Source organism: Bactrocera tryoni, chromosome 3, assembly GCF_016617805.1.
Source record: "Bactrocera tryoni isolate S06 chromosome 3, CSIRO_BtryS06_freeze2, whole genome shotgun sequence".
In the NCBI taxonomy this organism is placed as follows: Eukaryota; Metazoa; Arthropoda; class Insecta; order Diptera; family Tephritidae; genus Bactrocera; species Bactrocera tryoni.
In genome coordinates this window covers 9,656,653-9,670,047 of record NC_052501.1, presented here as the reverse complement: position 1 = coordinate 9,670,047, position 13,395 = coordinate 9,656,653, and the positions used below count along the sequence as shown (strand labels likewise).

At 36.0% G+C, this 13,395-nt stretch overlaps 1 protein-coding gene across 3 annotated transcripts in view; it reads right to left on the bottom strand.

Moving 5' to 3' along the window:
* The window catches only part of LOC120770299 (potassium voltage-gated channel subfamily H member 8), a 177,601-nt gene that overhangs the window by 32,624 nt on the left and 131,582 nt on the right, over positions 1-13,395 (bottom strand). For 2 of the 3 annotated variants that reach the window (XM_040097665.1, XM_040097666.1), the window contains 3 exons: positions 8,875-9,128; positions 5,827-6,055; positions 3,632-3,795 (listed from right to left, as the gene is read on the bottom strand). In XM_040097665.1, the coding sequence (XP_039953599.1) occupies positions 3,632-3,795; positions 5,827-6,055; positions 8,875-9,128 (647 nt within the window). The remainder of the gene's footprint in view (positions 1-3,631; positions 3,796-5,826; positions 6,056-8,874; positions 9,129-13,395) is intronic. The other variant, XM_040097664.1, reaches the window with a different exon arrangement.

Below are 13,395 nucleotides of genomic sequence, written 5' to 3'. Positions count from 1 at the left end.
AGTGTGGAGCTTAATGGCACTTTGCGGAGCAGATTAGCGATGGCTATGTAGCTGTATGTAAATTAATTAATAATGGTATATTTTGTATATTCTGTGTAAAAGTTCAAGAGACTTTTCTATGATGGATTTTTAAGAGAGCCAAAAAAAGGAAACGCATCAACATAACCTCAAAACTCCTTTCATATCCTCTTCAGGGAACAATAAAAGCTAAGATTTTTAATAATTTAATAATTTTTTTCTACTACAAGAAAATGATCTGTGAAGGATATTTTAGCCACATTGCAGCCGAAGTTAAGTTTTTTCCCTGTTTAAGTTTAAGGATTCAGAAAGGATAGAATTTTACAAAACCATTAATCAATAAGGCGCAAATATTTGTTAGGATAAATTCTCTCGTTTTCGAGTCAATATGCATAACCCTCAAAGACTAGTGATAGAGATTCGGCTTACAAATCTTATAATCTCGCCACTCAACTTCTAAAAATTTAATTTTAATTATCATTTATGCCATTATTCACCTTCACTCAAGTCCACTCTCATATTACTTCCTAAGAAACCGCCCAGCTGTCTGTTTAGTAGCCACAAATCAGTACCAAGTGGATTAATATTACCCTCAGCAAACTCTGATGTCCTTATTCGATTTCAAATATAAGAAAGTACCTTGTCTTTCACCATTATGACGAACAACTTCCGAGAAAGTATTCCACTTATAAGTATTTTGTCCCAATTACGCCACTGCAACTCTTTATTTGTCCTCTTGCCATCACGATTGCAGCAAATGACTCGTACACAGCATAAAAAGAGTTCAAGAACTTTAAAAGCTCTTAAATCGCATTTAATCACTGCTGATTATGCTGATGATTCGCTGGCATGCCAACAAAGGCAAGAAGTATGCAGCAGGAAAAACTGTTTTGAACGGCAAGACAGGAAAGCTGAGCATCTCATCACGGTTGTAATGGCAGCAGGAAAATGAGAAATATCCCATCAGCATTGTTTGTCGGACACAAATGCACGGAGGAATGCACACATCTACTAAACCAACCCACCTGTCGACATTTTGCTGATATTGTGTGCACGAACTGCACTGAATTGCAGTCGAGTGTCGGAAACAAAAAAGCTGTATTTTTGATGAACGAGCAAAAGTTTTGGAAAACTTAGCAAATAAAGAAAAAGAAAAGCTACAAAACAGCTTTAATGCCATTTGGGGTTATGGGGATGCAGTTTGTTGATATGTTAGGGGATTTTATGAAAGAAAGCTAGTAAGAAAAAAGGCAGTTGTTTGGGTAGGGGATAAGGCGTACTCGTATTAGCAAGTGGTCGCTACAGATGGTCTTCCAACTGCTGCGGTGATTTCCGTGAGTGGGCTCCGAATGCAGTTTGACTACAAGTTACAACACTAAAAGGTTGTGTTCATATCATGTAAGCAGAAATAATAAAATGTAATTGGGGACAGTAAAGGTTACGGGTGGCAACTAAGTTTATTAGAAACTATGAAGGGAGTGAATTGGGATGGGAGCTTCTGTAAAATTACTTCGATTACCCAACAGTGAATTGTCTAGCATTGACCAATTTTGAAGAGAGAGTAAAAGAAAGAAGGAAACTTGCAGCGCTTATTTTCCCAAAGACTGAAGCAGAATTGTCAGGAAAAAGTCATTCCCTGAGAACTATGAACGCAAACCTTCTTTAAGCTCGGATAATTATGAAGCACACCTTCCCCCAAAATTGATGAAAATAAATAAATGCAATTTTGCATTTAAAATCAATGAATGAAGATTTATGGATATATTGGCTAGTCGAAAAAGTATTTTCGTATTTTATCAATAAACGTCGTTGCCGTCATATATCTCCAGTAATACTATATACAATGTGTCATACTATAGAGTGTTGGAAAGGTGAGACTTTAAGCTTCATTTAATCAAAAAAATTTAATTTGGGTATAAAACAGGAAAGAATGTTACACATGCCACCAACGAAATTTATTAGGTTTACGGAGACGATGCTGCACCTCACTTTAGTCGACCAATCGTTTAAAAAGTCGATAAAATGATGAAAGATTGACCAGAACCGTCGCATAAATAGTCATGAAATCGCTAAGGAACATAAAATTCATCATCAAATGGTTCTCAACCATTTAGAAAGGGCTGGCTACAAAAAGATGCTCTATGTTTGTCTGTAAAAAATTTAATGGACCGCAATAACATCTGTCATTCTTTGCTGAAATAAAATGAAATTGAACCATTTCTGTAGAGAGTGGTAACAAAAGACGAAAAGTGGAAAAAATATGACAGTAATGTGTGAAAAAGATATGGTGGTGAAGCTCAACAATAGGTCACAAAGGCAGGAATGACGCCTCGAAATGCTAAGTGTTGGGTGGGATTGCAAAGGAATCATCCACTATGAGCTGCTCCAGCCTGGTCGAACGATTGATTCTACATTTCCCTATCAACAACTGTTGAGAGTGAAACAAAGAATCGAAAAAAACGGCCAGAATTGGTCAACAGCAAGGGCTTCGTCTTCCAACAGGATAACGCTAGACCACACATATCTTTGATGAAGTGGCAAAAATTGAGAGAGCTTGGCTGGGAAGTTTTGATGCATTCACCATACAGCCCTGACCTTGCATCATTGAACTATCATCATCTCGTCAAAGTCGGTAAAAATCAAAGTGATGTTCGCCGTTTCTTTTCTTTTTACCATAATGTGGTTCACCAAAAGCTCGTTCCACGGCGGCAAACGGCCAATAAGAAATATTATTATCATTATGATTCGTCTAAATAAGGTAATTCATAATAAGCGACCGAATTTGAAATATACCAGAACATTTTAGTATGATTGTCATTGACTTTTTGATCAAACGCCAAGTGGAAATCATCGCTTATCCAGCGTATTCTCCAAACTTGCATGCTTGTGACTTTTTTCAATTTTCGGAACTGAAGAATTCACTTCGGCGAGTGCGACATAGTACATTGAAGATATTAAAAGTCGATTGCTAAAGGCACTGAAGGGCTTTCGGACGAGGTCTATAAGAAGTATACGCAATTTAGTATAAAGGTTGGCACGCTTTTCTTGGCTCAAAAGGAGCCTGTTTTGAAGTCGATAATAAATATTTGTATAAAATAGTGAAAATGTAATTTTTTCATTCCGTGTTTTTGGTTTAAATGGTCTAAAGATAAAAACTAAACTTAAATAACAGAGGCATTTCATAATCAATTTCAATAGCTGCTGTTTTACAAGATATTATACTGTACTATTAATCACAGAAAATTGTACGCTTTTTCGTTTTCTCCAAAAACTTTCATTACTTATATTTTTTGTAATGATTTTCAAAAATCCATTAAACATCTTAACTGCATTTGCCAGCGAACATAAATTTGTAATTTTCTGACAACCGTCTCAAAAAAGATTGTAAACAACTCACAGCTCAAAACAAATTCAACAAATAAATGAAAAAGTTAACGCTGATTTACGCAAAAAAGTCCTAAGCAACAAAACATCAACAACTCAATAATGCACGTCCATCGCGCACATTTCTTAAACTTTTAAAGCCAACGAGTGATTTAAGCAACTTGTTGCTGCGCTGTTGTGAAAAAAGCATTTCTCAACTTTTTCATTTTGCTACACGCCGACTACTCACCTCGCCATTGTATAAATCCGATGCATACAGATGATCGAACGGCAGCGCCGCCAGCAAATCGACCACGAACCAGCCGCGCAAATAGTTAATCGCAATCAGCTTGGAATCGGAGACAACTTCACCTTTGCTCGAGACGAACGTTGTACGAAAATTCAATAAAATGTCTGCAAAGAAAGCACAACAAGCATGAAATGTGTACTTCAACATTGGCACATAATAAAATATTCACAAGCCGCCGACGACTGGCGGTCGTAAATAAGCGTTAGAAATAAATAGGCATGGAAATTCAATAAAAATATATACAAACAGACCATCAGTCTGCGGTGACTGAGTAAATGTAATCAAATGCTGCAGACTACTCAGCTACGCGACAGGAGTGTTGCAATAAAACGGTGAAAACAAATATGAGTAGTCAGCGTTTACTTGACCCAGGCCAAGGTATTTTTTGCATATTTTCTTTTTTTATATATTTTCTATTTGAATATATGTGTTTAAAGTGGCACTCAAGTAGCTTTATAGCAGTGTATATGAGTGACCAACGTGTCGTATGAGTAACCTGCATATTTATTTGATTTGACTTGATTGCAATAAGCGGCTTTAAACTGGAATTGCCAGTTTTATTTGTTATGAAGATGAGTTTGCTCAGTGTCACCATGAAAGTAATTTTGTTTTTGTTGAAGAGGTAATAGCATTTTTTTTATTATTGCACGCAACTGACTTCGTTAAGGGTTTCATACACATGGAAGTGAGCAAAAATGCATTTTTTTGGTGAATTTTATTTAAAGATTTTTTTTTTTTTTTGTAAATAAGGAAAAATATTTTATATTTATAGAATCTAATGTAATTCAATGATACCGGTGACTCATTGTAAAAAATTTTGGACTTTCTTTATTCCTTAACCGATCTCCAGAAGTACCTGACGGTAAGCTCAATTTTTCAGCTTAAAATTTTCTCAAATTCACAGTTAAGAAAATAATTTAATTCATATGTACTTGTATGTAAATAGGTAAAAATCGAAGGACTAGTAAAAATTTTATTTTTGACAAAAAGGCGGTTTACCTAAAAATCAATTTGAAAAAAATATATATTTCGTAGTAACTTAAAAAATTAATATTGTTATCAAAAACATATATTAGGCCTATAATCGTTTCCCTATAAATTTATTTGAGAAAGTTGTGTAAAAATTTCATGCCGTTTCAGTGAAATTTTCCTCAGAGATTCTGAAACTAGAGTTTCGAAAACAGCACGTTAAAAATTTGGAAGCTTTTGGCACTAAACTAAAACTACATGCCGGATCAAAATAAGTCTTTAGAGAATATTCTGAAAAGCATGTAAAACAAACAATGAGTTTTTGGAAACCACAAGTGGCTGTAAGCCCTCAACAGATTATTTGGAGCTTATCTCTTTATAAACTACTTCAAAAGTATCTAAACTTCTTATCACAAGATTTCCATCAAATATTTACCCACTTAAATGCCTAACATTCACACATTTACTAGTTGGGACTACATGGCGTATACGTAACATTTTTTAAAGACTGTATGCTGACTTACTTTTGAGATTTTGAAAGGCTTGCTAATGACTAATAACACTCTAAGATTTCCATTAAGTATTTTACCACTTAAACACCTAATATTCACACATTTACTAGTTAGGGCCACATAGCGTATACGTAAAATTTTTATAAGACCTTATGCTGACTTACTTTGGAAATTTTGAAACGCTTGCTAATTACTAAATTACTAATAATACTCTAAGATTTCTATCAATTATTTTACCACTTAAACGCCTTACTAATAATACTGTAAGATGTCCATCAATTATTTTACCACTTAAACGCCTAATATTCACACATTTACTAGTTGGGACTACATGGCGTATACGTAATATTTTTTAAAGACTATATGCTGACTTAATTTTGAGATTTTGAAACGCTTGCTAATTACTACTAACGCTCTTAAATTACTTTTGAGCTTCATAAATATCCTAAGAGTATCAGCAAATAAATTCTCCCTCATATTTCTCATAAAATTCTTCAATAAAAGTTATCTACTTATGGTCTCTCTCTACTCGTATTTTTACAAACTTACCAATTACATGAACACACAACTTACTCAAGCCATTTGTAGAATATTTTCACGCTTCCAACATGCATATTTTACAAACTTTTGGCAAAAAATGAACCACCCACTCACCTGCAATGAACAGCGCCTCGACAATAACATCCGACACCATGGTTTGACGATCAGCTTTCGCGAATGCCGCATTGTATGGCACCAAAACGGCCACATAGAAGGTGGACACCAATATAATCCAGTCCCAAAAACCCTTGAAAACACCGTAATGCGGCAGAATGAAGCGTGACTTTTTTATTGATTGCGTTTTGTATTCGGGAAAAGGCGCCTCCGTTGAATGCAATAAATTCTGTTTGGTAAAATGCAAAAAAGGTAAAAAACATTTACTATAAAAAATGCGAAAGGTATTAATATTTGCGCAAAAGAAAAAAACACAAACAACAAAGCGAGGGTGAGCTGGAAAAACGCACTAATTGCTTGACAGTCACTAGCCTACAATTGTTGTTGTTGCAGTTGTATTGTGCGCGGCGAAAAAAGAGATTAAATTACATTTAAGCTGAATGTGAGAATTATTTGTATAACCGTGTTGGCTGCTGTTACGGCGCACAAAAGAATGCTGCGTGAGTTTATTTGAATAGAGTCTCACACATACACACACACGTGCAGGTCCACACCTTTTCACGTTTATTAGCCGCGAGCGTTGTGAGGCAGATATTGGATTTAACGTTAACGGATGAATGTAATATGACTCGACTTACACACGATTGCAGTTGTATGGCATTAGTTTTATTCGCATGTCTGTCGAATTTAATTAAGAGGCAAAAACGGAATGATAAACGAGCGAATATGCGTGTGGGACATATGTGTGTATGTGATATGTCAGTGTTTAGAGGCTTGATTATCATCGTCATAGTAGGCAGCTGCAAACTAAACGACTACAGCAAAGTCTTTCAGGCCAAAATTGTGGCTATAACAGAAGGTGCCAAGTAGGCTTCTGCTCTAACCAGCAAGTTCACATTTCATCTCCTTCACAGACATTCTAGTGGATTGCCAAGCAGCAATTAAGGCCATTTGTAGCACCAATATTAAGTCGCATTTCGTTAGGTTATGCAAGCAGACAATAGCTAATTTTATAGTAGGTAACTCGGGTTCTCATCTGGGTAGCTGTTCGTAAAAGGAAATTAAAACGCAGGCGAGCTGGCCCACTCGGAGGCAGCTGAAGACACAATTCCACTAAGCTGTTCATACCATTCAGCTTCTTCAATCGCTTTTTGAAGCAATGGGTTCTAGGGGAACACCTCAGATCTTGGAACACAAGCAATACAGAACATATCACAAAGTTACTTTGGGGTAGTGGGCAGACCAAACAGACCAAACAGTTCCTAATTATATGCAAAATATAGCTTAGAAGCATTATTGGGGTACCTATCGTTAAGATCCCAGCTTAAGAAAATTTTAAAAGTGGATGCGGACGCTGGAGCTTTATCTATGTGAAATCTCAGCTTTCAGCCAAATGAGAAGCAAAACATATGACACGGCTTCCAATATTCCTACTTAAGAGACTAAGCTGAATAAGGCTCAAATATTTTGCTTAGTCTCTTAAGTAGGAATATTGGAAGCCGTGTCATATGTTTTCCTTCTCATTTGGCTGAAGGCTGAGGTTGCCACCCGAGAGCACAAGTGACCTAATGATGGTCCAAGTTTGCCAACTTTGGTCCGGCACTTATACGCTTCCCTTTTCAACTAAACAACCAAGACGTAACTCTCGTTAAGTAAGAGCGATTGGGTTACGCTTTATGGCGTTCGAATGATAAGAATTCACACTCAGAAAGTTCTGCAACAGTGAGTCCGTGACTTAGTGACTATTTTATTACGACCCTGAAACTGCAACAGCCAGGAGATGAAATGTTTCAACGCAAACGATGGGCAAACCACAATTTGCGGTCGGGAACTACAATCCCTACTACCATGTGCCAAACTCGGAAATATACCAGGACTTGCGGTCATGAAGTTTTTGAATTGTGTTTGGTGGCATTGGTAGGGAATAATCATGCACGAGCTAAGCTCGGGCCTATACTGTCATCAATTCAATAGTCTAAAAGAAAAGAGAACAACCAGCAGCGGGCAGTTTTGTCCAACAGGAGGCGAAAACTGTGTCGCTAGGATAACGGAAGACACGTGAAGTGATAGCGACTCGCTAAAAAGTCGCTCTGGTAGCTCGTTTAGCTTTTATGCCACCACCTACTAGCTCGGACCTGACAACAAGTGATTATAATTTACTCCTTTCTCTGGTGAATGTTTGTTTATGCTGGTGAAAAATCCAGTTCGAGAGCAAAGTGTGAAAATTTAATGTCCCAGCTTTTTGCCAAATACATAATATCCTGAATAAACTTGCCAACAGCTGCTACTTCGAAGTATTTGATAAGTAAAATCCTCTTTCGACGAACAAAGACCAATCTCTATAAGTCACTCATTATTCCCGTTCTGCTGTATGATGCAGAGGAATGGACGATAACAAGTCAACACTGTGATGAGTCGACGTAACGAGTTTTCGATGGAAAGATTCTGCTGAAAATGTATGCCCATTGGCAGTACTCGCCGTTGCCAATGAGCATACGACGAAACGATGGGCTGTATGAAATATACAATGACATTTAACATAGTTCAGCGAATTAAGAGACACGGCTACGCTGGCTAGATCATGTCGTCCGAATAAATTGAAACACTCCAGCTTTGAGGGTATTCCACGCAGTACCCGCCGGGGAAAGCAGAGGAAGGGAAATACATCCACTCCGTTGAAAAAACAAGGTGGAGAAGGACCTGGCTACACGCAACACTTATTTATCTTGTAGTTGCCACCAATTTTCTCCATCATGCTATTTATTATTTAAAAAGCATTAATGTATGCGTATACTCGGCTTCTGCTTTATTGCTAGTTAAGGCTTTTGGATTTTAGAAAGCAACTTGTCTTTCAAAAAGTAAAATTGCCTACAACAACACTTATTTATCTTGTGCTATACGCGTATAGCGTTAAAGATTTGGATTTCAGAAAGCTTGTCTAAAAAGTAAAATTGCCTATACTGAAATGTCTCGTACCTTTTTTTTACTTTTAATCAAATAATAATGTTTAAATTAGTACGTAATTGATTATAATAGTTGAATACTCACATTTCCTAATTTCAATTTCGTCTTCACCTTCTCCGGCTTGTAGTGGCCGGATAGTTGATAGAGCACCGCGCGACTACGTCGCCGTCCCATATTACAGCCAGCAGGTACATCCAGATTATTGCCCTCCATGCCGTCAGCATCCGCCTCCGATGTCGGCGGACCGCCCAGACCCGGCAGGCCGCCCAAGCCCAGCATGCCAGCATTGGAACCGGCACGAAAACGCGCGCCCAACAAAGCAGCTGTAAGGGCAAAAACTTTGCAGCGTAAACAAAAAAATTGCGAACAGAAGGAGAAGCGATAAGTGAAGATAAAGGGGGCGAAGAGTACATTTTTCGGAATTTGCATTTTTTTTTGCACAAACAAATGCAATGCAAACACAAATGAGAGACAAAGGTGAAAAAGAGAAAAAAAAAACAAAATAAAAATGCAAAAAGAGAGCGAAAATGGCAAGTAAAGAGAGTAAGACAGGTGAAACAGTGAGTTAGATGTGAGAAGTGCAAAAATGTGTAGCAAAGTGCGCGGGATTTTACAGAAGAGCACAAAAGCGCGAACAAGAGAGAGAGAAAAAGAGAAAAAAGAATGGATAAACAAAGGTGAGGATTATTAATGGTTTCTTCTTATGAGATTTATAACTTTATTGACATATACGCTAATTTAAATGTGTATTGGTGCACGTGTAAGCATTTATAAGGTTTTGGGGCAAAATACCATAATTAAGTGTTTTGGATTTAGGTCGTTTCTTGTTTTATATTTTTATTTATTTTTTTTTGGTTTTGTGTCACTAAATGCGTAATCACTTTTAATTAAATATTTTTTTGTTACAAACTTTTCATGCCACACGCACAAGGCAAACAGCTTGACGGTTTATAAATATGTAAATAATTTGAACTAAAACTAAAACTACTTTCGTGGAAATTTACTTCATGCCAGAGTGCAGTCATTAGTGGCTGAGAACTTTGTTACAAAACAGGCATGCACACACCACTACATATATGTAAATATAAGTAAGGATGTACACACAGAAATATATATAAAAACATTTTCATATATTGCTTGGTAGCTGATGACCAGCAGAGCATCACTTTCATCGACTTTTTTTTAGTTTTTATACAATTTTTTATATTTATTTTTCTCTTTTATTATATTTTTTTATTAATTTTTTTTTCTTTTCTCAACTTTTATTTTCATTTTTATTTTCATTTTTATTTTTTTCTTTTATTTTTTTTTTTTAATATAATATCTACTTCTACGCATTGAAATGCAGCGCGTTGCCAAAGCGTTAAACAGCGCAATTTGCCTTTGCATTTTCATTACTGCAGCGAAACTTTTCTCATTTTATAAGCAAATATTAAAATATTACAAAGCACTTTCTCACGCGCTGCGCAGGCGTGCTGCTCTGCCTTTCCTGCCTTTGTTGCTCGGCGAGGACGTTTTCATAGCCCAGCGACTTTTAAGCGCTTTGCTGTTTTGCACTTAACGCATTTCGCACACCACTTTTTGCGCTTTTTTCTCTTTTTTCCACAAACTTCCTAAACTACTTTGCCGACGTGCGCGGCCGCTGCTCAAAAAGCGTTATTTTAATTTTTATTCAATGTTAAGCGAGTTGCAATTTTAAACGCCACTAATAGCAGTAATAAAAAAGCTATGTTGTAGAAATTGATATGGTCTAATGTTTGCTTCTAGATATTATAAACTTCGGGCAAACTTAATATACCCTGCTCACGATGTAAGTCTCAATTCCTGTAGATCAGCTTTAATTCCCTTCCAAACAAATATTTTTGCTAATACTCCGTTCTAAAATACAGTTAAAATGTGTACACATTTTTGGATCAATAAACTTAAAAGTGTACTCAGAAAAAATTCTAAGAAATTCGCTTTTTTTCTGCCAACTAATTGTATATAAGCGTTCAAACTTCCTTGCGTCAAATATTTTCGACGTAACGGTAGCTCTCGATTATATGAAGCAAATGAAGTGTTCCCTTTAAAATAATTTGACTTTTTTACATTGTTTTCAGATTTCCAGTTGCAAATGAGTGGGATTGCTGGGCAAAATAGATGCATAAAAAAAGATTTTATAGACTACAATTTGGTACCATATATCGCAGAGATCAAGAGGTTCTTATCGTGATATTTCCAATAAAACAAAACTTCATAGGGTTCGAAATAGAGTTGCTACATATTAAAATATTCAGGGTTCTTCACAACATACCAAACTAATTAAAACTCCCCTTCTAATCTAGTATGATTTACATAATTATACTAACCCCTCTCAATTGTTAAAAGGAAAAAACTTACAATAATGCATACGCCTTAACTTCAGCATAATTCCAGCTAAAATTATTAAACCTGAAACAAGTGCTTCAACATGAGTTTTAGGAAGCCACAAATGAACCAAAAATACTTTTAAGATCTAAATATATCATCATTCAAATGGCATCCACTACTTCTTTAGCGGTAACAAATTCAATAAAAACTCAATTTTCGAGTACTCTTTCCACTTAATAAATTCGAATATCATGAACAGCAAGTTCAATATTGGCTTCTAAAAATTAAAGAAAGGCTGGTTTATTGCTAAAGACCAATGACTTCAAATAACCCCACAAGAAGTAGTCTAATGTCGTTGAACCACATTTCCTTGGAGGCCATTTAATGCCACAATTTCTTGAAATAATCAAATCTCCAAAATTTGCTAGCAGTAATTCGGTTATTGCAGGTGCTGTATGGCTTTTTCCAATTGCGGCCATATAAAGTTTATTATAATCGATCTATACCGCTTTCCATTGACAGTAACGGTGTGACCAGCTTCTTTTCGAATGAAGTACGGACCAATGATTACACCAGGCCAAAAGTCACACCAAGCGGTCAATTTATAGTAGGTGAATATAATTGTTGCTCATGAATGATTTATATATTTTCTTCGCATCAGAATATACAGTTTTGTTTATATACGCCACTATTCAAAAGAAAGTGAGTCGCATTGGGGAAGATGATTTTCTTAAAAAAATCGTTATCTTTTTCAAGTGGTTCCACGGCAAAATCAGCAAATTCACAATGCTTATAGTGGTCAAATGACTACGTTCTTGAGTTAGAACAATTTTATACGGATGCAAGCTCAAATCCTTTATCAAAATCGATGATTTTGATAACAAAATTGAAAAATTCTCAGGAGAAAGGTTCATCAGAAGATTTATGCATTCGATGGGACAATGAGATCTACGAAATATATGACGGCATTGACATAGTTCAGCGAATCAGTAATAGTGCCTACGCTAGCTCGGTCATGTCTTCCGATTGAATGAAAAAAAAAGATCATTCCATGATGAATTTGTAAACATTATTGAATAAAATGAAAAAAATTAGATATCATGACGTATAAAAATGGCCAAAACGACAATTAGAAATCAAATCATCCCTGGTCCTGGAAAACCCGATTTTAATTGGTGCTTTATTTGTATATTGAAGTGAGAAAGAATTAGATGGAATTTCAAATTGTATTATGGAAAGTAGACGTAGTTGTAGTCTGATTTCCTCACTTATAGCGGGTTCAGTTGATATCGGTCGAGACATATGGATTTTGACCTAAATAAGGGTGGTTTTACTCCCATTACCCTGATACCCATGACTGATAGGGCCATCAAACCAGATCCTAGTGTTGGGGCTGCCAATGGGGGTCCACTAAGCCGATACTTAAGCAACAAAATTTGTTCTGTGCTAGTAGAAGGATATATAGCCTATGTTCTCGGTCGGCAGTTGCTTTTTAGCGATAACAGGGATCATCAAGCTGTTAGGGGCAAGGTGTGGGATTCTCGTTTAGAAGGGCGTTTTTATATATTCATTTCACTGCCCCATAAAGATTGCCTAAAACATATGACATGTCAAATATTGAAGAGAAGTACTTGGTTTTCATTACCATATCACGATTAAGTGACGAAATTAGGTAGCTCAAAATATATTTAAAATAAATTTCGTAACAAATAAAAATGATTTTTTATAAATATTATTCGATAAAATGATTTTTAGCTAAAAAAAAATTATTACTATGGCTTTCGAAAGCAAAAGTTTCAAACAAATCACACTGTGATTCCATTTGTCAGCCATTTGTCCCACGTTTTCAGCCACCATATTTACCTACTACTTTCTCATGTTCTTTCTCTTTGAAATACGTTTTCTCCAAATAATAAACTCGTTCACAATGTACCCCCGAGCAAAACAATGTTCACAAAATCGCATTAGGACAAACTTAAATGATTAATTGCACAAATCCACGCGAGATGAATCAAAATTTAACATAATAAAGACTTGTAAACATTGTTATCAAAAAAATCGTCAACACTTAGCACCATATTTAACAGCTTTGTTTTGTGATATTTGTAATTTTATGCCGCGAATTAATCATCATAACAGATCTGAGCCCTGCAATAAATTAAAATTGTCCGCCTTGATTGCAAAGGAATTTCGCGAACAACATGAATAACGACCTTCATACAAAATTAACGAAAAAGGCAACCCGCCCAAGGCGTT